The sequence below is a fragment of the Suncus etruscus genome, chromosome 13, assembly GCF_024139225.1.
Source record: "Suncus etruscus isolate mSunEtr1 chromosome 13, mSunEtr1.pri.cur, whole genome shotgun sequence".
NCBI lineage: Eukaryota > Metazoa > Chordata > Mammalia > Eulipotyphla > Soricidae > Suncus > Suncus etruscus.
The window spans coordinates 18,484,504-18,510,469 of NC_064860.1; the positions used below are offsets into that span (position 1 = coordinate 18,484,504).

At 38.6% G+C, this 25,966-nt stretch overlaps 1 protein-coding gene across 1 annotated transcript; it reads left to right on the top strand.

The window, feature by feature from the left end:
- Window positions 1-346: 346 nt before the first annotated feature.
- On the top strand, window positions 347-24,757 carry LOC126025739 (ceruloplasmin-like). Its single transcript, XM_049785521.1, is given in 18 exon segments — window positions 347-390; window positions 610-725; window positions 1,638-1,880; window positions 3,901-4,113; window positions 4,598-4,635; window positions 4,637-4,772; window positions 6,188-6,430; window positions 8,864-9,010; window positions 9,279-9,490; window positions 12,426-12,576; window positions 13,982-14,198; window positions 15,507-15,710; window positions 16,483-16,622; window positions 18,015-18,121; window positions 20,550-20,581; window positions 20,613-20,773; window positions 22,252-22,397; window positions 24,599-24,757. Coding segments are annotated over 18 exon segments (2,709 nt in total).
- The last annotated feature ends 1,209 nt before the right edge of the window (window positions 24,758-25,966 follow it).

The following is a 25,966-nucleotide window of genomic DNA, read 5'->3' on the forward strand; positions in this document are numbered from 1 at the left end:
TAACCCAGGCTAGGAAGAACATGAAGACTGAAAACAAGACAAATGCTATGACAGAGCAAAAGAATCTCCTTGTTTGGAGATGGCAGCAGGCAGACAGCTACCTATTCAAGCTGTACACTGGTCGCAGCACACTCGCTCAGAGCCAGAATTCCCCAAGGGTTGTACAGTCTGTCACTTGGCCTGACCTGTGAAATGCAATACATTTGCAAGGGAAAAGATATACATATGGATAAAGCACCTGATCAGCTCTTATGCAATCAAAACTTAGTGACGAAATATGAAGGCAGAAAACTGACTATAAAAGAAAATAAGCATTACCCAATCTCTGAAGGCTCAGGGCATAACAATGGAAGTCCTTTTACCATTGACCTTTTTGATTCTTTTTTGTTTGTTTGTTTGTTTGTTTGTTTGTTTGTTTTTTTGGGTGACACCCATTTGATGCTCAGGGGTTACTCCTGGCTATGCGCTCAGAAATTGCCCCTGGCTTGGTGGGACCATATGGGACACCAGGGGATCGAACCGGGGTCCGTTCCTTGGCTAGCGCTTGCAAGGCAGACACCTTACCTCTAGCGCCACCTCACCGGCCCCAACCTTTCTGATTCTTATTAGCTGTTCAAGTTGGGCAAAAGACAGGCACTACTATATCTGCATTGAGGAAATCCATTGGAATTATGCTCCTGACGAGAAGAATATGGTCAGTGTTGAAAGTCTTTTGCAGAAGATGGGTAAGTGATCTTTTTACACCAGAAAGAGTTGCATCAGAAGAGAACACTGGTGCTTGTCACTCTTGGAGAACAGGCCAATGGAGAATATCATAGATACTCTGATGTGAGACCATTTGTCCTGTACTGTCAAGGCCTGGAAAATAGATGTTAAGATACATCAGAAATCTCTTCATCCTAGGGAAATGTAATGTAGAAAAGGAAGGATGCCTACATCATTCCTGATCCCTGAGCTTAGGAGAAGGAAAGAGAAGAAAAGTTAACAGGGTTGAAATGAAAAGATGAGGAAGGAAAGTAATGGGGGGGACAGGTGGAGCTTCTGTTATAGGTGATGTGGGAGAATGGTATAGTTATATTTCAAAGCTCAACAACAACTAAAAGATGAGATCTAAAGTGCAACCACTAAAGACTTTGTAATGTGTCTGTCAAGGTGGTAAGCATGAGGAAAGGGAGGCAGAAGGAGTGCCCTGTATACAACCAACTCTTCAATACCCAGCATCACATACAGTTCCTTGAAAGCTACCAGAGATACCCCTAGTTCACAGAACCAGGAGAAAACATTGAGAGCCACCTACTGTGGCCTCAAAACTGAAAAATAAAAAATAAAAGAAGAAAAATGTTTTTAAACACCACAAAGCTTTTTAACAGTCAGAACAATCTGATTTGTCTTTTAAACCAAAATGTTGCCCATTCTATTGATTTATTTGTGTTTGCTATTTTCATCCAACAGTCTCACATTCTCATGAATGAAACATTTTATCACTCCCTTAGCAGTCTCCTCTGTCCAAGTTCTCTTAGAGTTCTGTTAAAGCATCTCACTTTATGTTTCTTCATATTTCGTTCTCTTTTTCTCCTTCCAATCCAAACTTGTTTCAGTTTCTTCTTCATTTTTCTCCTTGTTTCTTTTGGACAGAGAGTTTCAGTCCAAACTCAACCAATGCAAAAGTCAAATAGGATGTACTTATAAAAAGGCAACATATGTTCAGTATACCAATGATACATTTCAAACTGTCATTGAAAAAGAATCCTGGATAGGATTTTTGGGCCCAGTTATTCAGGCAGAAACTGGAGATGTTATTTACGTGCATGTAAAAAACAATGCTTCCAGATCCTTTAGTTGTCATCCACATGGGCAATCCTACTACAAGAAATATGAAGGTAAGTCATTTCTCTCAATTTACTCTCCCAAGCTTCTATTGATGGAAGCAGGATCCAGCTACCACAGAAAAAATGAGATATAGTGATGGACTAAAAGTCAATGGAGGTGAACAAAGACTCTTCCTGCTGTGGCTTTATGGCTTATCCTTTCATGCATTTTATTTTATTCTCAAAACAGTCCTTTTAGAATTTATCTTCTTACATGAATAATCACCCTTTTATTCCTAGGAAGAAAGCAAGTTTTTCCACATACATAGAAATAAATAGGCCAATGGGTTGGACCAATAGTATAGTGAGTCCAGTATTTGCTTTGCACGTGGCTAACCAAGGTTCTATCCCTGGCACTGCATATGATATCCTGAGCACCATCAGTAGTGATCTCTGACTACAGAGCCAGAAATCAGCAAGCCCTGAGAACAATTGGGTGCAGTCTAATAACCTAAATTTTAAAAAGAAATCAATGAGTAGTAATTGATTGGCAGAAATATTCTCCCACTACATTCCATTTCTTCTGGGAAGTTATTAAGAAAGAGATAAATCATTAGACGTCTCAAAAGGCCATCATGTCTCCCAGTGACCTGATAGAGTGTTAGAGAAAGGAAGTGGAAAGAAAGCCCACAGAAAAGGTTCCTGTGTTCACCAAGGTATAGGAAGAGAGGTCAAGGATGAAAAGCTTAACCTGTGACAGTTTGGGGGGTGGGATTTGTCTAGAATTTTTAGTAGGCCAGTCCTCAAAACTGGAAATGATGGGCACAATTCTAAGAGATAAAGAAATGAGTGAGGTCAAGGTGTTAGACTCAGAGGAAAACTGTAGAGATTGCCTACAGGTTCCCAGGGGTGACAAGTCACCACACAGATATTTTTGAGATCCTATGTGACAAGTCTAACTTACAAGAGAAGAAAAGAGAGAAGAAACCCTTGTAGTCTTTCTTTTCTTTATAAAATTACTTCTTTCTTTATGTTATTTTATTTTTTAGTGAATTAAGATCATTTTACTTAGAAAGATGAGAGAGATATTGAGAAGGCTGGAGGATAGGACAGGGGTGAGAATATTAAATGTCTATGGTGGAGAGAAGCATCCAACTGAGAGGAGGAGATGGTGCTGAAAGGGGGTAAAGTGTTATGTATTAAATCCTGCCAACACTGTCCTGTAAACCACAGTGTCAATATTTATATATATATATATATGAATATATATTAAAACTACCTCTTGTAGAGGCAGACTAGTGGGAGGCAAGTGGGGGTTTGGGGGAACACTTGTGGAGGGAAGTGAAGGGATTGGTGTTGAAACATTGCCTGAAACCCAATCATGAATAATAACATTATTTCATGGTGGTTGTATAAGAAAGAAGATTTAAGGGAAGAGAAAGAAAGGAAAATATATGTTCAAAAGTGAACGTAAGAGCTTCACCAGAGCTGAAAATAATCACAAGCAAAGAGACATAGACACATTCAAGGGAGATACGTGTTTAAGAGAAAACATAGACTTAAAGAATAAGACAAACCCTGGAGCTTAGACTTTTGTATTTCTGAAGTCTAAGAGCATTGTACTTACATAAAAAAGATAAACCAGGGCTGGAGAGAGAGTACAATGGGTAGGACATTTGCTTTGCCTGTGACTAACCGGGGTTTGATCCCCAGCATCCCATATGGTCCCCATATGAACCGGCAGGAGTAATTCCTGAACACAGAGCCCAAAAGTAACCCTTGAGGGCTGCCAGGTGTGCTCCCATTCCCCCCCACCCCACCCCCCAAAAAAACCCAAAGAAATAAAGAAAAAGAGAAAGAATATGCACCCTTTAAGAGCACACCCACCCTGTTCATCTTGTACAGGCCTTATTCCTTTTTAATATAAGAGACTGGCCAATCTGAGATTGAGTGAAAGTCAATTAATGGATTTCCAGGCAGAGAGGAGTGATGGGAAATGCACACTTTATTATGAAAAATACACCAATGATTTAGCAGATTAAGAAGAAATGTCCAAATGTTTGGGGACCACAGAGCAGGTTATATTTTCCAGGTGCTCTCTACCCTGACAAAGCCTACGGCTTGGAAAAGAAGGATGACAGTGTGGGTCCACAGGAGCAGTACACTTATAAGTGGTATGTTGAGGAAAATCAAGGGCCTGGCCCCAATGACAGCAACTGTGTGACCAGAATTTACCACTCCCACGTTGAGACCGAGGGAGACTTGGCTTCAGGACTTATTGGACCGATGATGATATGTAAAAAAGGTAACATTTATCAAATCTTATTCATCAAATCTCACTGTGGTGGCAAATATCAGGGGTTGGTGTTCCTTCTCATTTCTAGTTACGTTGCAGTTTTGTTGCCCACTATGTTCTCATTTGCCTGGACTTGGGTGTCTCAAATGAAAGAAAATTGCCTTTTTGGATTCTTGGCACTAGATGGGGATGCTGAGTTTAGGTCAGCCCAGTAAGGCAGGTCCATCAGCAGGTGGTAGTGAAACCCCAGAAAAAGTTCACTCTCCATCTTAAAGTACTGACACTTTTCTCTGACAGCCAATGGGTTTCTCTAGAGGAAAGAAACAAATGGAAAAGCTCCTTGCTAAATTTTTTTTTTAAAGTTCTCCCAGCTAAGGTATAAATCTGACTTTGAGTTTTTTTTTTCATGACTCATTTAAACCTACCGGTTTTCTTGTAGCAAAAATATTGATGGTAGAGAACATCATTAAACTTTGGTTCCTTTTTGTTTCAGACACACTGATTGGAGACCAGGAAAAAGGCATCGACAAGTATTTTTTTTCTTCTGTTATCTATAGTCGATGAAAACCAAAGCTGGTATGTCAATGACAGTATTGCTGCCGCCTACACTGACTGTGCCCAAGTTAATACCAGTGATCCTGACTTCCAGAAAAGCAATTTAATGCCCTGTAAGACCAAAAGAAATATTTTTTATTAATTAGATCCTATGATTGTAACTTTTGTTATTCTCTCTAATTAGCAATTTCCTTTGTTCATGTTTAAATCAATTTTTAATATTCCATTCATTTTCTTTCTTCTTTTTATACTTTCCTTTCTCTCCTTTTCTTTCTTCTTTCCCTTTCTTCCCATTTTCTTCCTTCCTTTATATTCCTCTCTTCTTCCCTCTCCTCCCTTTCCTTCCTTTTATATTTACATTTTTCCTTTTTTTATTTCTTCCTTTTATCTTTATTCCTTCCTTTTTTCCCCTTTCTCTCTCTTTCCCTCTCTTTCTCTCTTTTCTTTCTCTTTCTTTTTCTTTCTTTTTTATTCTTTCAGCATCAGGGCTCAGACCTAAGATTTCAAACACCCACCCACCCCATATTTTATTTTATATTTTATTTTTATTTTATATTTTTTCCAAAATCCTGATATTGATCAAAATCAAACAGCAAAAGAGTAGGAAGACTCTTCTATGATAATAAATATTATGAAGAACAAAGACTTAACCTCCACTTTCTATCCTTCCCCTTTCGTTTTTTTTTTTTTTTTTTTTTTTTTTTTTTTTTTTTTTTTTGGTTTTTGGGCCACACCCGGCGGTGCTCAGGGGTTACTTCTGGCTGTCTGCTCAGAAATAGCTCCTGGCAGGCACAGGGGACCATATGGGACACCAAGATTTGAACCAATCACCTTTGGTCCTGGATCAGCTGCTTGCAAGGCAAACGCCTCTGTGCTATCTCTTCGGGCCCTCCCCTTTCATTTCTGTTCAGCTTACTTTTTCTTTTCTTGGTCCTGTAGCTTCTCAGCATTAAAATTATATATGATCTTTTTCTTTGCTCAACTTTTGTTACAGGTTACACTTGCAAATCCCCATGTTCAGATGATGAGATTTATGTAATAAGATAGTGCTCAGATTATATCTCCTTTAGCCATGCTTGACAGGTTCACATACATTTATTTTAAATAAATTTATATAGTCACCATGATATTACACAATTATTCCTGATTGGGATATAGGCATAAAATATCTCAACACTAATTCCTTCTGCAATGTTCAACTTCCTTCCACCAATGTCCCCACCCACCTCTATTTGTCTCCCACCAATCTGCTTCTGAAAGGGTGCTTTTTATATAAATTTTTGCACTGTAGTTTACAGTACTATTACTGACAGGATTTCATACATAACATTTCACCACCTTTTAGCATAGTCTTTTCCTCCCAGTTGAACACTTTTCTCCACCATAGACATTGCCCCTTCCTGCTCTACTCCTCTGCCCACTCAATGTATTTATTTCCTACTAAATACTGTTCTCATGTTCGTTGTGTGTGTCTGTGGGGGGGGCATTTGTTATTCTACCTTAATTTCTCACTTATCTTTGTTTTTAGCAATAAATGGATTCGTGTATGGAAATCTGCCTGATCTCACCATGTGTGTGGAAGACCGGGTCCACTGGTTCTTGGTTGGTCTGGGTGGAGTCATTGATGTCCACCCGGTCTATTTCCATGGACAGACTCTGATCTCTCACTATCAAAGAAAGGACACCATTGCCCTATACTCTTCATTTCTGGAAGATGCCATCATGGTAGCCCAGGGCCCAGGAAAATGGATGCTGGGCTGTTTGGTACACGGTAAGGAGATAAACCTTTTGAATGAGACAGTGAGAGAACTTCCAAGGCTGTAACCATTAACAATGCCTTCTCTTCTGAAAGCACTGGACTTTTAATAGTGAACTGATGGTAGCTCAGCATGATTCATATACACTGTACATAAGCTCAGTATATTCAATACATAGTCCACAGGTGTTGATTTATAATGGTGTCCACATGGACTATATGCAATGGTAGACTGCAGAGCTCTATCAAAAAAATTTCCAAAAGAATAAAGAAAAGCCCCCAAACAGTACATGTTTGTTCACTCCAGCAAGCCTCCTGCTCATGTATGCTAAGCTTTTAAAAATAATCTTGTGCCCCTAACATACTACGTGGGAGAAGAGGTAAGTCAGTCTGTCTTAGAAATGAAATCCTTGGGGCCGGAGTGGTGATGCAAGTGGTAAGGCTTCTGACTTGCCCATGCTAGCCTAGGATAGACCGCGGTTTGATTCCTCTGCATCCCATATGGTCCCCCAAGCCAGGAGCAATTTCTGAGCTTATAACCAGAAGTAACCCCTGAGTGTCACCGGGTGTGGTCCAAAAACCAAAAATAAAAGAAAAAGAAAAAGAAAAAGAAACAAAAATCCTTGGGATTCCAGGCTGGTCCTCTAAGGCACCTGATTTCCCAAATTCCTTTGCAGTTCCTATGCTCTAGGGTGCATCTGGTTCGTGAGACATGGATAGACTCTATAAAGACATGTTTCTTTATGTCAAGAAATATGGAGATGTTTAGTTTCTTTAAAAATGTTTTTGGTTTGAAGACTGTTTTGAAAATGCTCCGCAGCTACTTCTGGCTCTTTGTGTGATGAATGCTTCTAAGAGTGCTCAAGAAACCATGTTCACCAGGGATCAAACTCAGGCCACCCATCTGCAAAGTTTTCTCTCTCTCTCGTTCTCTTTATCTCTCTTTCACTCTCTCTCCAAGAATTTTAAAGGAAGTAAAAAGAATCTTGGATATCATGACTAGTATTCTTTAGACTGGCATCTCTGACTTTCATTGCTTTTGGTCTATGTGTCAAAAAAAAAAAAGTTCAAGAATTTAGTATCAGGCAGAGTAGAGATTATTATCATTTTGTTATATTTTTAAACCAAAAATAAATAAATAAATAAAAGCCCCCAAAGGCCACGCTATTGCCCAAATATCTAAAAGTAGCAGAGTTTGGAATTATGTTGGACCAAAACATCTTTATGCAGAACTCTGTAGATTTTCTTATTTTAGTTTGTTTACCTTTTAATCAGATCCTCCACTTAAGTGATGGAGATGCCAGCATTTATCATTTTATTTTTAAAAGTGGCCAGTAATTACATGCTGAGCCAGAGAAAAAGTACTAGTGATCAGTGGTAGCCTTGTCCATGGCTCACTCCAGTTTGATTCCCAGTACCAGATAGGGACCCTAGTGCACCATCAGGAGTAATCTCTGAACACAGCTGGTTGTGTTCAAGAAACATGAAAAGAACAAAAGGAAACAAACATAAAATCAAAAGAAAGTCTGTATATAACCACTAAGCTACAGACATAGATATTTGTACATCGATGCATTGACAAAAGACCAGATAGATTGCCATAGCAAATGTTGACTGTCATTTTAATCTTCATTTTTGGTCTTTTTTCCTTATTTTCCAAATTCTTATAATGAACATGCACTGCTTTTATAATAAGGAATGAATGTAGAAATATCTTAAACTTATGCCAGGTCTTACTTTCTTTTCACATGACTACTATAAATTTTTAAGTTTGTTTATCTACTTTATTTTGCAGCAAATCCTGTCTTTATTTTGAACAAAACTCAACCAGAATTGAAGGAACTTATGCAAAATTTGTTTTCCATGAATACACAGATGCTTCCTTCCAAACACTTTGGAATACTTGGTAAAATGCCATTCATAGTTTATGGGTTTATAAAGACAATTTACGCAATTCTACATAATCAGAATTTCTTATACAATCCTATTAAAGATCTTAGGTGTCATCTTATAGTCTTATGAAGGCAATTTATAATCTGGATTCACCCAATTTGAGGGATGGGCCCACAGCTGACAATATTTAGGGGTTATTCCTGGCTCTGTGCTGAGGAATTGTTCCTAACAGTGCTCAGGGAACATTGTGGGATGCAAGGGATTGAATTTGAGTCAGCCACATGCAAGGTAAGAGTCCTATCTGCTGTACTATATCTCAAGCCCCAAAATTCACTCAATTTTTAGGTATCATTTTTATCCCTGTGAACCTGTACAGTTTAGAATTTTGTGATTCGGAGTGATTTTTTTAGGTTCCCAAATGACTTAGACTTCTTGCAATTGGATTCACCTCTGGTTCCTACTTTTACTTCTTCTAGCTTTCTCCAGTTAAACAGCTCAATGATCATGTCTACCATGTTGACAACAATGTAAAGCACAAGTACTAAATCTGCTGGGTTTTAGGTCCTGTCATGAAGGCAGAGATGGGACAGGTCGTCAAGGTCATCTTCTACAATGAGGCTTCTGTGGCCCTTAGCATCCAAGCTCAAGGGTTAAAATACGACAAAAACAACGAGGGCACATTATACCAAATCTTTGAAGGAAGTAAGTAGAGTTTCAGGAGGGCTTTATGAGCCACACCCCAATACGAGATCAATGAAAAATACACTTTTTAGGACCATGTTCAGTCCATGGACATGTGCAGACCATGTTCCCAATAACTGCTGTGTCCTGAGTTAAAGTGCATGAATTCCTTCCTACTCCCATAACTTGTCACCAAGCACCATATAGTCCTCATTCTCAGATCTCCCATTCTGGTATCTAGGGTCCTTTGATCCTGGGCCCCATTTTGAAAATGCTCTGTTCTTCCTAGGCACACCTTCACCCTCTTCACATGTGAATCCTGGCTCAACTTTCGTCTATACCTGGGAAGTACCAGTTGAAGTGGGTCCTACAGACTCAGACCCCCAGTGCCTGACATGGCTATATTACTCATCAGTGGATTGGGTCAAAGACACTAACAGTGGGCTTATAGGGCCTCTGCTAGTGTGCAAACCCGGAACACTTGGAAAAAATGGCAAACAGGTGAGCCATGGGTTGTGTCGAACCGGACCTCAGTGAGACATCACACAGGATTGTCATCACACTGTGAGGAAAGGTAACCTGACAATATGTGTTTTCACCTTCTCTGTGCCTAGGGACCCTCCACTCAGAATAGAGCCTTCCTCTGTCTGATGAATGCTCCTCTGTGTCAAACCCTCCAGAAGTCTCTTACCTGGAATTATCTAAACTTTTCATCACTCTTTGTTTGGTTTGCTTTGGTTTGGTTTAGTTTCTTTATATTTGGTTTAGGTCACACCCAGTTGTGCTCAGGGCTTACTTTCTCTGTGCTCAGAGATCACTCCTGAAGATGTTATGGGGACCATATGCGATGCTGGGGACTTGAACCAGGGTCTGCCATATGAAAGGCAAGCACCTTAGTCCCATTCTAGCTCTCTGGATCCCTTCCTCATCCTCTGGAAAGGGTTATCCTTTCTTGTCTCTTCCTCTTTTATGGCAACACTTTTCCTTTCTTCAGTTTCCAAACACTGACACCAGAATTGATGGAGCCTGAATATTCTATCACCAAATCCCTCATCTCACCACCCACTCTGCTACCCTCACCTCCCATTCCCGCAGTCTCATAACAGACACCAAAATCTCTGGCCCTCAATCTCCTGGGCTCTATCCCACTCTCCTTCCACTTCAATATACCTTGAGGTCTCTTCCTTTTGTTTCCACAGACCATTCTCTATGTTCAAGACTGTATCACCTATGGCTTGAACTGGAAATCCCCATTATGTGTCTCCTCCCTGGCACCATACAGTCACAGCAATTGTGATCCCGTTAGTCCCCAAAGGGGGCAAGGAAGGAGCTAATTCCCATCTCTGCTGTTGCATTTCTTCTCTGTCTGCTGTCTGTAGTCTTTTATCACTGTTTTACCTGCTAAAAGAGAACACATCTGGGCTAGTACAGGAGTTAAGGATTTTGCACCCTGGTTCAGTCCCCAAGCACCTTCAAAAATGATCCCTGATAACAGAGCCAGGTGCAAATCCTTAGCACAGCTGATGAGCTGCCCCTAAAATAAACAAACAAAAGAAAATACATTTTCAAAATACAGACTAAAGGTCCTTTCTTCCCTTCAGAAAAGTGTCCCTAACTTGTATTTCTTTTAGAGCTTATCCAACTACTTATTTTCATTGCCCTACCAATTCCTTTAGAGTCTTGGGTCCTTAAAAGCACTTGCAAGGGTTTGTTCATTGCTTTGTAATAACTACTTTTCTCTCTCTGGCATATAATGGATGCTCAATTTGTGCTTGAAGATTAACAGATGTATTTATAGAAAAGGTTTTCTCTGTTTTATAATTTATATGTAATAAAATTTATAAATTCCCAAATATGAATATAACTGAACAAAATATCATTTATATAATGAGTCATATAAAATCATCTAATGAATATTCTACAGTAATTTTTACATTTTACTCAGAAAGTTCATTTGTGAGGTGCCATCTCTCACTATAGAGACTAGCACATATCACAAAGAACAAGAATAATCAGTGCTGGGAGGGATGTGATGAGAAAGGAACTCTCATTCATTGCTGGTGGGAATGCCGTCTAGTCAAGCCCTTATAAAAAAACAATATGGAGATTCCTCAAAAAACTGGAAATTGAGCTCCCATTTGACCCAGCTATACCACTCCTAGGGATATACTCTAAGAACGCAAAAATACAATACAAAAATCCCTTCCTCACACCTATATTCATCACAGCACTATTTACAACAGCTAGACTCTGGAAACAACCTAGGTAGATACCCTTCAACAGATGAATGGCTAAAGAAACTGTGATACATATATAAAATAAAATATTATGCAGCCATCAGGAGAGAGAAGTCATAAAATTTTCCTAAACATGGAAGTACATGGAATCTATTATGCTGAATGAAATTAGTCAGAGGGAGAGAGAGACACACACAAAATAGTCTCACTCATCTATGGGTTGTTTTGTTGCTGTTGTTGTTGTTGTTTTGTTTTGTTTTTGGGCCACACCCGGCAGTGCTCAGGGGTTACTCCTAGCTATCTGCTCAGAAATAGCTTCTGGCAGGCACTGGGGGCCATATGGGACTCTGGGATTTGAACCAACCACCTTAGGTCATGGATCGGCTGCTTGCAAGGCAAACACCGCTGTGCTAGCTCTCTGGCCCTTCATCTATGGGCTTTAAGAAAAATTAAAGACATTGAAATAATTCCCAGAGATAAGGGCCAGAAGAACTGGCTCAAGATATGAAGCTCACTACAAAGAGTGGTGAGTGCATTTAGAGAATTAACTACTCTGAGAACTATCATAACAATGTCAGTGAGTGAGGGATGTAGAAAGCCTGTCTTGAATACAGGTGGAGGGTGGGGAGGTAAGAGATGGGGGCATTGGTAATGGAAGGTTGCTTGGTGAAGGGAGATGTTCTTCTTATGACTGAAACCCAACTACAAGTATGATTATAATCATGGTGTTTAAATAAATAAATTATTTTTTAAACAATTTCAGCTCCCACTTAAAAAAAGTTCATTTGTTTCTGAACCTTAGCAGTACATACATTTTACAATTAAAAATAATTTATTGAACTTAATTTCCTTATTAAAGTTAATGAAAAGCCACTACATACATCAGTGATTATATGACCTTGTGTTATGGAGCTCATATATATGGGTTTCTACTCTAAGAACTTAGATGAAAATTAAGATGTTGTAGATATTCCTCTCATTTTCTTAGACCTGTGACAGATCTATTCACTAGGATTCATGACTTTATGTAAACTGTTGATCAAAAAAGAAGAAAAAGAAGTGCATTTGATTACATTTTCTATGGTGTTCACATTTCCTGTTATGGGTAATCCTGTGTCCTGACTAGACTTTGGAGATAGACCTTCCATGTTTCATTAGACATGTTTCATGTCTATTCCACTTTCTCTTCTCATCCACAGGAAGGAATTGACAAAGAAATTTTCTTGCTTGCTAAGATATTTGATGAAAATAAAAGCCATCTTTTGAATAAAAATATCCAATTATTTACCAGCGAGCCTGGAAAGGTGGATAAGGAGGATCCAAACTTCCAAAAATCTAACAAGATGGCATGTAAGCAATAATCTCATGTGTATGACATAAATGTATTTATTCAATTATGGCTAAAAATGTACAGACTGTTTTTAAAAAACACTGTAATTTTTCAATTAAAAATATTATCTAGGGGCCAGAGTGATATTTGATGAAAATACTAGCTATCTCTTGGATAAAAGTATCAAAGTATTTACCAGGGAGCTTCTACAGGTGGATAAAGAGAACCCAGACTTTCAAGAATCTAACAAGATGGCACATAAGACATAATTCATTTACACCAATATAGCTAAAATTGTAGATTTTTTAAAAAGACACAATGTAATTTTCCAATTAAAATATTATCTAGGAGCCAGAGTGATCTTCGATGAAAATACTAGCTATCTCTCGGATAAAAATATCAAACTATTTACCAGGGAGCCTCTAAAGGTGAATAAAGAGGACCTAGACTTCCAAGAATCTAACAAGATGGCATGTAAGAGATCATTTCATTTGTAAGACATAAATGTATTTCTTCCATTATGGCTAAAAGTATACAGATTATTCTTAAAAGACACAGCGTAATTTTCCAATTAAAAATATTATTTAGGGGATGGAGGGATAGTACAGCAGGTTGGGCATTTCTCTTGCATGTGACTGACCTGAGTTTGATCTCCTAGTCCACTGGAAGTAATTCACCAGTAGTGATCCCTGAACATAGCGTCAGAAATAAGTCCTGAGCATTACCAGGTTGACCCCAAAACCTAAATAAATAAAACATTGTCTCATAGGCTTGCTGTGTTAAATTTACTTTACTGAATACATATAAATGTTTTCTTGGTATAAATATCTTATTTTAGCTATTGCAAAATGTAAAGTAGAAAAGTCATGCATATCTTTATAACCAAATTTGTGGAGTAATTGGATAGGGTATTTGATTTTATTGATTGGGTTGTTCATTGGTTTTTGAAGTCATGTATAGTATAGTAAAAAAATAATTCATAGAGAATTTGAAGATTTAAATTCCAAACTTAACAGTTAAAAGAATTATCTTGATGACATTGGATAAGGAGTTTTCTCTGTGGTCTTATTTTCCTCAACTCAAAAAGTAAGAGGTTGACTCATGATCTTTTGTTTTGTTTTCCTTTGTTTTGTTTGGGGGGGTGTGGTCACACCAGGTAGTGCTCAGGGGTTACACCTGGCTCTGCACTCAGAAATTACTCCTGGTGGTTCTTAGAGAAACATAAGGGATGCCTAGGATTGAATCCAGGTTGGCTGCGTGCGAGGCAAACACTCTACCCTTGGTACTGTTGCTCTGGCCACTAACTCCAATAACCTTGATATGATTCATTCTTACATAAATAAAGCATCTTATTTTTAGCTTTGGGTTAAACTCCAAAACATGTCATTGAGTTAAATTCCCTTGCTTGTCCCGAATGTCTTGCAGCCTTAAATGGATATATGTATGGAAATCTACCTGGAGTGGTCTTGTGTGCAGGAGACAATGTTTCATGGCACGTTTTAAGTGTGGGAGGAGGAGAGGAATTACATGGCATATATACTCAAGGAAATACCTTCATTTCTTCAGGAAAAAGGAGAGACACTGAATTTGTTATTTCTCACATTTCCAATACACTATTCATGAGACCTGATTCCATAGGTGAATCTGAATATCTTCCTTTGTGGAAGGCATACATGCAGCAAATTTGTGGAGACCTTAAGTCAACTGCTCTGGAATAATTTCATTCTGAACAAATTCCCTTTCCTATTAGCCTTTTAGTCTGTCAATGCTGTAATCTTGAAACTGCCTTCCACAAAAAGTAACCGTGAATGATCACAGCCATCACTGAAGAGATTTAGTGAATTTAGTGGTAGGAATGGGTGACAGTCATAAGTGTGTCAGGTTGGAGCTGAATTTTTGGTTATGGTAGTGTTGTGCTTTTATTAGGATTATTCATAGGTTAAACTTCTTTTCTTTCATCACTTTTCATGTGGCGCTCTGTGACTGTAGCCATTCACTCTATTATCTCCTGTCCATCTTTTCACAGCAGTTAACAGGTTTCTGCCTTCCACTCTTGCTCATCTGTTTTCAGCTCCCCTGCCACAGGGCCACAGGCCACACATTGATGCCAATCCCATAATGGTACCTTATTTCACAAACCAAGAGCCACAGACTTTTCAGTGATCTCGAAGAAGGAAGTTATCTGGCCATTGCTTATGCCACTCCAGATACATAGGCCTCTGAGTTCAGAATGACACATACCTAGCAGGCCTTGGACTTGACCATCTTTCCACCTGATCTTCTGCTCTGATTACTCTTTCTGATCGATTCATCACTCCAACTCCATGCTCAATCAGTTTCTTCTGATCATTCGATCAAATATTGCTCATATGAACCCCCTGCAAAACACATTTCTTCTGTAAAACTCTCAATTCTTCATCCACAGTTCTAATATTTTTCTTTAATCCACAGTATTGATCACATTCCAAGACAGCTAACTCAATCTATTTGCATTTTCTACAATGTCCTGTAATAGAAATTAGAAAGACAAAGATTTTCTATCCGTTTTTCTCACTAATGTATTTTAGAGATAGATAAAGCATAAAGAAAATAACCTATATATTTGTCAAAGGAATGAATCCACTTCCTCATATTTTGATATGTGTGTATATGTGTTTCGAAAGTAGGTATATCTTAGAGATGATTTCATGAAGAAAGGAAATCTTAAGGCAGATCTTTTTTGTTGTTGTTGTTGCTGTTGTTTTTTTGGGGGGTCACACTCAGCGTTACTCCTGGCTCTGCACTCAGAAATCACTCCCGGCAGGCACTGGGACCATATGGGATGCAGGGATTCTAACTGTCATCTGTCCTGGATTGGTTGCATCCAAGGCAAAAACCCTACCACTGTGTTATCTCTCGGGCCTCTGAAGGTAGATCTTTTAATAGACTTCCCTGATTCACCTCTTGGAACATTCGACCTAGTTTGTATGGCCTCTGAGCACTATCAAGGAGGCATGAAACACAAATACCAAGTAAAACACTGTTGAGAGAAAAACTCTACGGAAATGCAGGTCCAAGAAGAAAAAGTTGTTTATATTGTTGCTGAGGAAACTATGTGGAATTATGCTCCTAACAAGACATAGCAGCGTGAGTTGAAAAGATTTCAAGGAGAGAAGTATGGCCGTGACCTTTTTCTAACTGGGAAGGGGCTGTTTTGTCATCCTCCATCTTTACTTTTTGTGTTTGTGTGTGTGTATATAAAAGAAAGAGAGATTTCCTCTCTCTTAAAGAAAGACCAGCATTAAATACCAGATTTTCGTGTGTCTGTATGTGTGTGTGTGGGAAGGGTGGGGAATGGAAAGAAAAAAGAGAGATGGAGGGAGGGAAGGAAAAAAGGAAAGAGATATGCACTCCATCGTCTCTAATGGCCTGCATTTAAATACCAGGCTGTGTGTGGACTTCAGCTCTTCTACACACTTAATCCTTCTGTTTCTTCTACTCTCTTTTCACTCCAGGCATTGATATGTCTTATCCTGCCTCACCATTTAGAAGTATATTCAACATAACTTCATCTACATAATTTTCCCTTTTGCCATTATGGTTTTAGTCACTATTCTGGGAACCTTAATTTGATCTTTTCTCTTTCTTGCAAAATTTGATGGCTTTCTGTGATTTTTTTTTCTTATTGAAAAAAACTGAAATTTTTCTGAAATTTTCTGTGATTTTTTTCTTACTGAAAAAAACTGAAATTTTTCTGAAAATTTAAACTGAAAATTTTCTTGTACCTTAAATAACCAACAATCTTACCAAAATTAATGTTTTTAAGACAACAGGTTTTTAATATACAATAGTCTCTAGCTATGATTATTTGATGTCAACAAGGTCTTCCAGATGAGGATTTAATCTCATATTATGAACATTGTGTTGTTTATTTTGTTTCTTTCAAGTCAAACAAGCATATTTATGGATAAATTTGGGATGTTTCTTGGATCCGAATACAAGAAGGTCTTATACAAACAGTGTATCGATAGCACATTCACACATGAAAAAGAAATAAGTGAAGACGAAAAGCACTTGGGTTTACAAGGTACTGACACAGGGTAAAGCTGATCTTTGGGCTTTCTCCTCCTTGGTCATTAGATATAGACTAAGTAATGGGACTGGTTGTCTTTCTCCATGGAAATTAAAGAGATCATAGACTAGTCAGGCTTTTTCCCTGATTCTCTACCCTCAGAGTTCATCAGTCATAGATGAAAAAGCATAAAGCAGCTAGGAGACAATTCACTGACACTGAAAAAAAAAAACCAAAATGAAGAGGGGAATGTTTGTCTAAATTGAGCGGAAGTGCTAGTACAGTGGGCAGGGTATTTGCTTTGTATGACCATTGGGCACTTGTATGGAGGCATGAGATGCAAATATCCAGTAAAGTTGTGTCCAGAGCAAAACTTTAATCAAATACAGTTCCAGGAAGAATCATTTATACCGCAGCTGATGAGATTGAGTAGGATCAGTCTCCTAGTAAGATATGGCAGCAAGAGCTGAAACAATCACGAGGAAAGTAATTGAACCTGGTTCATTTCTCAGCTTCACATATTGTCTCCTATGAACCACCAGGAGTGATCCCTGAGCACAGAACGATGAGTGACCCCCCAAGCAAAACAAAACAAAACAACAAGTCTGAAAAGATGGTAGATCATCCTACTTAGGGAACCCCTCCCATTCTACAGGAGCTTTTCTACCCTCTTTCAGTTTTTTCTACTCTAAACCACAATCTCTTATGAATCCCCCCAAATAAAATAAATGTAAATGTTAATGTTAACATTAGATATTGTTTCATTTTTTCTTATGTCTAAACATGGAGGGAATTAGAGCTCTTCCTTCCACCTTAGACAACTCAGAGAGGAAACTGACAGGTCAGTGCAAACCCAAGGTACATGAAGCATGGAGAATTTCACAGACCTGGGGTATGGGACTCTGGTCTTCATTTGTCTCCCTGAGGCCTCCTCTTGATGTGTGACTGTGAGGTGGGGCTGTGGCCCCCTCAGCTCCTTTAAGCTTGCCCCTTGGCAGCCTCCAGAGCAGAATTCTCTGGTTCTTTCTTACAGTTAGTAATAGTGACTGTTTGCTTTTGCAAAGGCCCTAAAATGGCCTTCTAGAGCTTAGTATTATTTCTATAAGAAAAGGAAGGGGGAGGAAAATGCAGAGAGTGTAAGACATTGGTGCCATCTTCAGTGTCTCAGGAATCCAAGGTCAAAACCCTGGAGTATTCTTTGAGGGGCCTTTTCACCACTGAGTTTATCTCACAACCATCTCAGCCTCTGGCTCTTCAAATTCCATCTGTTTCTAACTAGAAAGCCAGTTTCCAACTAAGTTTATTATTTCTCTAACAAAAAGTGATGTTGAGCTTTTTTTTTCTCTTGTGGGCCATCTGTGTGTCTCTGAAAGATTCTATTAAACAGCTATTGTTTATTTACTTTAGGAGACATCCGTACATACATATGGGAGATTCCTGAAAGAACTGGACCTACGTCAGAGAATTTTGAACGCATACCATGGTTTTATCACTCAACTGTAAACCCAATTAAGGTTAAGTTTAAAGAGAATCACATTTTTAATGTCTTCTCCTGGAAATTATAATTTTAAAAAAAAAGGTTATATTTTATTTAAAAGATGTATAAAAACTTTAGATCTATCAAACTTTCTATTAAGTCACCTAAGCACTGAGCCAGCCCGCGGCCTCAGTTTATTCACGGTTGTGGAAAGAGCCTTCACTTGTGAAAAGAATGAGAAGGAAAAAGAGGGACCACCAAGGCAAAATTCTGATCAAGGTGGCATTTATTTTCAGAACTAACAAAGCTTATATAGTAAGAAATCGCAAAGGGAGGGTCACGTGTGCAACGCTTTACATTTTTTCCAAACATTCCACGTTAGCCCGTAACTAGTACAACCTTAACAACTCCTGTGCTGAAGTTGTCCAGAACATCCCATTAGGGAGTGCCTAGATGACATCAGCGAATTTCTCAGGCTTGCAGTTAGTGGTCTGCATTGTTTCATGGCCATCTGACAAGTATTCAAGTTACAGTTCAACTAGAGGACAGGCTTGCAGCATAATGGCTGCTGTAGTCTAAAATGGCTATGCTCATGTCAAGCTTCTGCAAGGAAGCACTGGTTCCCAAGAAAGCACTGCTCTGTTTCAGTCCTCCGTGGATTTGTCTCCTTTTTATTTAAAGAATGAAGCTCATGTTTACATTGTGGATATTAAATTTTTCACTATCTTCTTCTATGCCACTATAATTAAAACTTAATCTTTCTTGCTTGCTCTACATTTATATATATATATATACATATATATAAATTATATTCTACCCTTCATCTCATTGAGCAGGATTTGATTTAGAGAGAAAAGTATAGTCATCCCTAGATATCCACAGATGATTTACTCCAGGACCCCCTCAGATATCAAAATCCATAGATGCTTCTAGAAAATATTGTCATCTCCATATTTACCTAAGAATAAAGATGCAAGAAATTATTCTCACTTAAACTTGGTGTGTCCTACTTAACCATTTTTGTGTGACATGCACACAATGATGAAATAACCTCTCAACACATTCCTCTTAAGAGATCACTGCTATTAACAGTTAATGATTCTAACTGATTCGCATCCTTTAGAACACTTTAAATCACCCCTAGATTACTTATGATACCCAGCCCATTATTAAGTGAATAGGTGCTATATTACATTGTTTAGAGAATAAAGACAAGAAAAAAGTCTGTACATGTACAGACCAGACAAAAATGCTGAAGACTCTCTAATTGCAGAAAATGAAGACGCTCTAACTGCAGTTAATATGTTTTCATGTAAAAGCCATGGTGGCAGAGGCTGGCTCTATGGAGCTTAAAATTCAGTCATGACTTCAATGTAGGATATACATATTCCAGGATCTTCAGTACAGAAATATGATAGCAACAACAGAGACTGTGAAAAATATAACTGTATGGGCACTACAGACAATGACTGGGATTGGACAAACTAGTTTGCCTGGAGCCTAGAAATGGTCTTATGTCAGGAAACTTCAGGGGTAGGGTCTCCGTGTACTTAGGCCAAAGTTTTTCCTTTCCATCACCCCCATACTTTAGTGGGACCATGCAAACGATAATTGCCACTCTAACATTGTTTTTACAGTGCTCCTTTGACTCTAAACCTTTAAGAAACCACTAGTAAAAATATCTGGAGCTGCTCTATATATGCTTTTAGTTACACTAGCATTCTGGGGGAATAAAGGAGGGAGATAAGGGATATATGCTTGGGAACAGGGATGAAGGGAGGACAACACTGGTGGTGAAAAGGCCCTCATTTATTGTCACTGTGTACCTTAAATATCACTGTGTAAGATTTGTGAAAAAAAATAAAATAAAATGCCTCTAATAATGTAAAACAAATTCAGTCATGAATGGCAAATAAAAGCATACAATAAATATATTTTTCTTTTTTCAAATACTCAACTCTAAAGTTTCAGTTTCTATATTCACCCACAAAAAAACCTTCTCTCTGAAGGTGTTTTTATTCATTGCTCTTCTATGACTGGAACAAAAACCTACTTGGCCATTGCACCCTAAAGTAATTGAGTTGTAAACAAACCTAAGGTCCTGGACAGGTACCAGAGATTGTTTAGACTTTTCTGCCAACCAACAACAGTGTCAAAGAATTCTGATGAAAACCATAGTTTATTAAATTAAAATGTAAGAGGAAAATGAAGCTTAATCCACTGAAGAATGTGCCTTTAATGCCATTGAGGAGTTTGTTGTTCTTTGTTGACTTCAGCTCTTTGGAGTGAGAAGATAAGACTTCTTGCAACCATGATTTGTCATGTTCATCACACGCTTATTATCTGATTACTACAATATGGTTCTGAACCCAGAAGAACCCCTGCTAGAGTATTCCGCTCTTGGCCATTATTGGCAACCATGTCTAATTGAGGGCCAGATATCTAATCTTGTTTTGCCTCTTCAGGATCTTAACAGTGGACTGATAGGCCCTTTATCGTATGTCGAAAAGACGCCAATGCCAGCTTAGTTCACCGGATTCTCCCAGCTTAGTTCACCAGGTTCTCCTCTTCATGATCTTTAATGAGAATGAATCCTGGTACTTGGACGAAAACATCAATACCTATGCTAAAGATCCCAGCCAAGTAGACAAGAATAATAATGATTTTAAGCTCAGCAATAAGATGCATGGTAAGGTCCCCGACCAACTCACTAACAAAGAGTTTCCAGGTCACACTAGTCGACTCAGGTTAGTTGAGATACTGTGCTTGCCTAAAGCTGCAAAGACTATGAGTAAAAGATTTAGGTTTCCATTCTCTATTATAAATTGTTTTCTTATCAGGTAAGGTCCCCGACCAACTCACTAACAAAGAGTTTCCAGGTCACACTAGTCGACTCAGGTTAGTTGAGATACTGTGCTTGCCTAAAGCTGCAAAGACTATGAGTAAAAGATTTAGGTTTCCATTCTCTATTATAAATTGTTTTCTTATCAGCTGCAGACATACAAAAGAACCCCACAGACCAAAAGTAAGGAAAGGGAAGAGGCTCCAACTCAGTAAAACTGCATGAATGGACCCTCAAATGTGTATCGCATTTAAGTTTTCTGTGTCAGAAAATTTTAATATTATGCTTTTAAAAATAGTTTATCTTTTCTTATATTGACAATATGCCACTGTTTGTATCATCTTTATCTAACAACCTATCACAGAGTACTTGAATTGTTCATATATCTTAGCTATTATAAATAATTCTGCCATATACACAGGTGTGTCTAAATCTTTTGGAAATACTTTTATATTCTTGGAAGAGACATCTAGAACTAGATTGCTTTATCATATGGTATATCTTTTTTTAATTTTTTGAGTAATATTCATGTCCATTTTTAAAAAAGGATTGTTGTTTTAATATAAATTAAAGAGTCTTAGAGTTAGTGTGGTGGTGAGGCCTTTCTCAGCTGGCTGGGCCCAGCTCCTGCAGGTCCTATGGCTGGTGGATCTGAAGGTTGAGGGTGATGGCAGAGAAATTCATAAAGCTGTCAGATGAATTCTAGGAGTCAGCCCACTTTATTTTACAGTCCTGGCCACCATGTACATTTCCTCACATGGCTTCTATGCTTAAGCCTTTTCCTAGCAGCTCCTTCTCTGCTCCTTCTCTGGCTCTCTTGGCCTCTGTCTCCCTTTCAGCTGCTCTTCCGGCTTCATTGCTGACTGACTCCCCTTTGCTGATCCTTTCTGCTGGTTCTCCTTATTGATTCTCTCTGCTGGTTCTCCTTGTTGATTCTCTCTACTGATCTCCCTTTTCTCTCTAACTCTCTTCCTTATCACCTGTCTCCCCAACCAAGCAGACTCCCCTTCCCACCCATTCCAGGTGTGGGAGGTTCTGATCATTAAGGTGGAATGTAAAAGAAATTGGAAGAGGAGATACCCACAAAGTATGAATTATTTTAAAATAAACATCTTCTTTGGCAGATTTTCTTTTCCTGTATATCATTCTTAACCTCAACACCAGTAGTGATCCCTGAGTACTGCTGGGTGTGGCTCCAAAAATAAAAAAAAAATAAAAATTTCTCATAGTCTGTGAAAACTCCTAGAATATTTGCTATAATATAAAGTGTTTTTAAAATGCATAACATTGTTGATTCTAATAAGCTGATTCTCTTTCTCTAATAGCAATTAATGGGAGAGTCTTTGCAAATAATGAAGGTCTGGTATTTCGTGTGGGCGATGCAGTGCATTTGTATCTGATTAGCATGGGGAGTGAAACTGACCTGCACACAGCTCACTTTCATGGTCACAGCTTTGAATACAAGATAAGAGTATGGGAACACTGCATCACCAAGTGCCTGGTGAACTAGGGTCTGGGGCAGGATATAGAAATAAAGCACTTGAGAAAAATGAACAAAAGTCAAATCTGAACTGAGGCCCCATCCATACCATCATCCACACCACATTCTAGGTACAAGGAGTTTGTAATCAATTTGGTTATGTTCTGGGGACACTGAAATAATGTGAGAGTGTGAAGCTCATTTCTTATCCTACACCGATGTGACTCTATAGTCACTAGTTCTCTAATGATAATGAAAGCTAACATTTAATACTTACTTATATGTCAGGCTTAGTTTTTTGCATGGATTTCCTCCTAAAACAATAAGATAGGTAATTTTTAGTATGATGGGAGGAAGAGATAACAAGATAAAAAATGAACTATATCCTATATCCTGTAATCAGATGACAACATCAGATCTGAACCTCAATTTTACTCTAGAGTCCCTGACTCTTACCTTCCCTTACATACGACCCCCTATTGATCCCATGAAGTCTGCTGCTACCAGTTCTAATTCTGCAAGGACTCTAAGTTATCACACATGGTCACAAGTTACTGAAATTCTTAGTTGGGTGGAACTTAATTATGTAAAATTACTGTAGCTGCTGACTCTACTCTGGGATGACTGGAAGCAGGAGTCTCCCTCTGAAGTTACAAATTGCTGCTAGGATAGCTTGTCATTCCTCAATTCTATGGTTCTAGGGCTCCATTTCTCTGTACCTAAGAGTTCATCAGCTTTCCCTTAAAATTGGTTTCATATTGCCCTCTTCTTTTGCCATCACACAGCAGTATCTTGGTCAGCTATTTGTGTGTGTGTGTGTGTGTGTGTGTGTGTGTGGTTTTTTGGGTCACACCCAGCAGTGCTCAGGGGTTACTCCTGGCTCCAGGCTCAGAAATTGCTCCTGGCAGGCACGGGGGACCATATGGGACGCCAGGATTCGAACTGATGACCTTCTGCATGAAAGGCAAACGCCCTACCTCCATGCTATCTCTCCAGCCCGGTCAGATATTTTTTTTTAACTTTGAAACAAAATTCATCTTAAAAGAAGTCTCAAGTTGCATCCAACAGGAAGCAGCGAGGTCCTCCAATTTTCTGCCTTCTATTATTTCCAGAGGTCTCAGGAGCTTGCCTTTATTCTTTTCACCCCAACTCTTCTACTCCTCCCCTTTACCTCTCAAGGCCCGTGACTGGTCTTTTCTCCTCTCATCTCTTGGCCTTTGCCCAAGATTGAACCCCCATTCCCTGTAAGTCCTCTAAGCAACAAAAAGTCAGGGCCACTGGAAGCTGGAGGTGTTATAGATTTCTAGCGAATATTTGGAGGTAAATGAAGGCATTGCTTCCTCCATAAAGGAATTAAATTACTATCAATAGTAGACCTAAGTCTAATAGATAGAAAACCTAAATTTTCTGTTATACTTCACCATACACCATGAAGACTGTCCCGATCTCCTGCCTTTGGCTCTCCTCTAAGTCTTTGTTGTACTTTTCTGGATCTTTATCCTGATCTGTTCTCTCCTACATCTCCCGCTATTTAAATGGTTACCATTTTAGTATTCAGAGCAATTTAGAGTTGTCTTTCTCCTTCTAATCCATCCTAGCCAGGCTCTCTGCCTTTATCTTTCAATGTCAAGGTGGCCTAGAGATAGGGTTGTTTTTTAAACACATCAGGTTCTCTACTAAGGTAATAAATGAACAAACAAGGCCCTCTAACCTCAGTCTCACCCCAAAAAGCATGCACAAACGTAGGTAACCCCAAATGCCTTTCTTTACTATCAACGGGAGCATTTCTACTTACCGCACATCAAGCAATGATCACATACACTTCTCCCAATATCCCTAGTGAAAATTATTTCTCTTGAAACTAATGGAGTGTGGTATGTGAGACCTTCTAATCTAGAGCTTTCTTCTCTCTGAGCTGAAGACACGGCTAGTGCCTAGTATGATCTTGACACAGGACTCCACAGAGGTTTCCCTGGAGTCAGTTTATCACTGATGTTTGCTGGGGTTACTTTTTCTTCAATTGTACTCAAAGGAAAGTCACCAGGACCCCCAAAGCTTTGTCACTGTTATCTTCAACCAAGCCCAGTAGCCAGGGCTACGAATTGGGATCATCTCAGATGATAAGACGGAAGTGGCTGCTACTAGTTAGTTAAAAGCCTTGTGACTAACTTGTATTTTTTGTCCTGGTTCAGAAATCTGGACTGTACTGCTCAGATGTTTATAACCTCCCCCCTGGGGTTTACGAAACTGTAAAAATGTATGCTAGAGATCCTGGAACTTGGTTGTTTCACTGCCATTTGACGGATCACCTGGCACGTGGAATGGAAAGCACTTATACAGTAATTGAATGAAAAGGTGAGAGCAGTTTGTCTCATTCATGAAAGTACCCACGCTTAAATGAATTTCACTATAATGTGTTTCCTAGCTCTTCCCTAAATTAATGATTGCAGGGCTGGAAAGATAACACAGTTGGTAAAGCACTTGCCCTGCATTCAACACACCAAGTTTCAGTTCCCAGCACTGCATATGGACACCTGAGTACTGCCAGGAGTAATCAACAAGCACAGAGTCAGAAGTAAGCCCTGCACCAGGGGTGGCCCCAAAACAAAACACAAAAATTTAAAATCAGAAAATCTTTTAAGCATCTTTATTTTTTGGTTTTGGAGTCACACCTGGCAATGCTCATGGTTTATTACTGGCTTTGCACTCAGAAATCACTCCTGGCATTGCTCAAGGGACCATATGGGATACATCAAACCAGAGTGGGCCTTATGCAAGGCAAGAGCCTTATCCACTCTCCTATCTCTCCAACTCCTTGACATATTTTATGCTATTTTAACCAAGGCTGTGCTCTTGATGGTTTTTTTTATGACTTTCATACTGAAGGAGTGAGAGAAGCTTAGTATGAACTGTTTTTTGAAACCTCTCTGAAAACAAATAAAAAATAAAAATATTTATAATATATAAAATAAATAATATTTATAAAAATATAAAATAAAAGTAAAACTTACTGGTCAAATTTTAATTTTTACCTAGTGGAAGACTATGTAGCTGACTAATATAATTATAGTATGATTATTCTTATTTTTTCATGATTCACATTCATCCTTAATCAAATAAACCTTACTCTCTGAGAAATTAATCTGCACGTGTAGCATTATTTGTTTGGGAAACTAAATTTTTCCTTCCAAATATAAAGCCAAGCTTGGCAGCATCTATACATCTACTGCCCATATGAGATAGAAGGAGTAGATTTGCAATTGTATAAGTAAATTGAACTAATTAGAAGTAATGTAATTTTTGGATGTTTGATGTATAATAAATGGCAAAAGTAATGGGTGTTCTATTAAGGATGTTCTTAAGACTTACAGGGGCCAGCAAGATAGTAGAAAGAGTAAAGCACTTGCCTTACATTCTTCTGGTCTATTCCTTGCACTACATATGATACCCTGAGCACCATCATGAGTGATCTCTGAGCAGTGAACCAGGATTAAACTCTAGTATGGCTCAAAAAACTCAAAAAAGAGAAAAAATACTTACATAGATCTCCTAATTTTTCT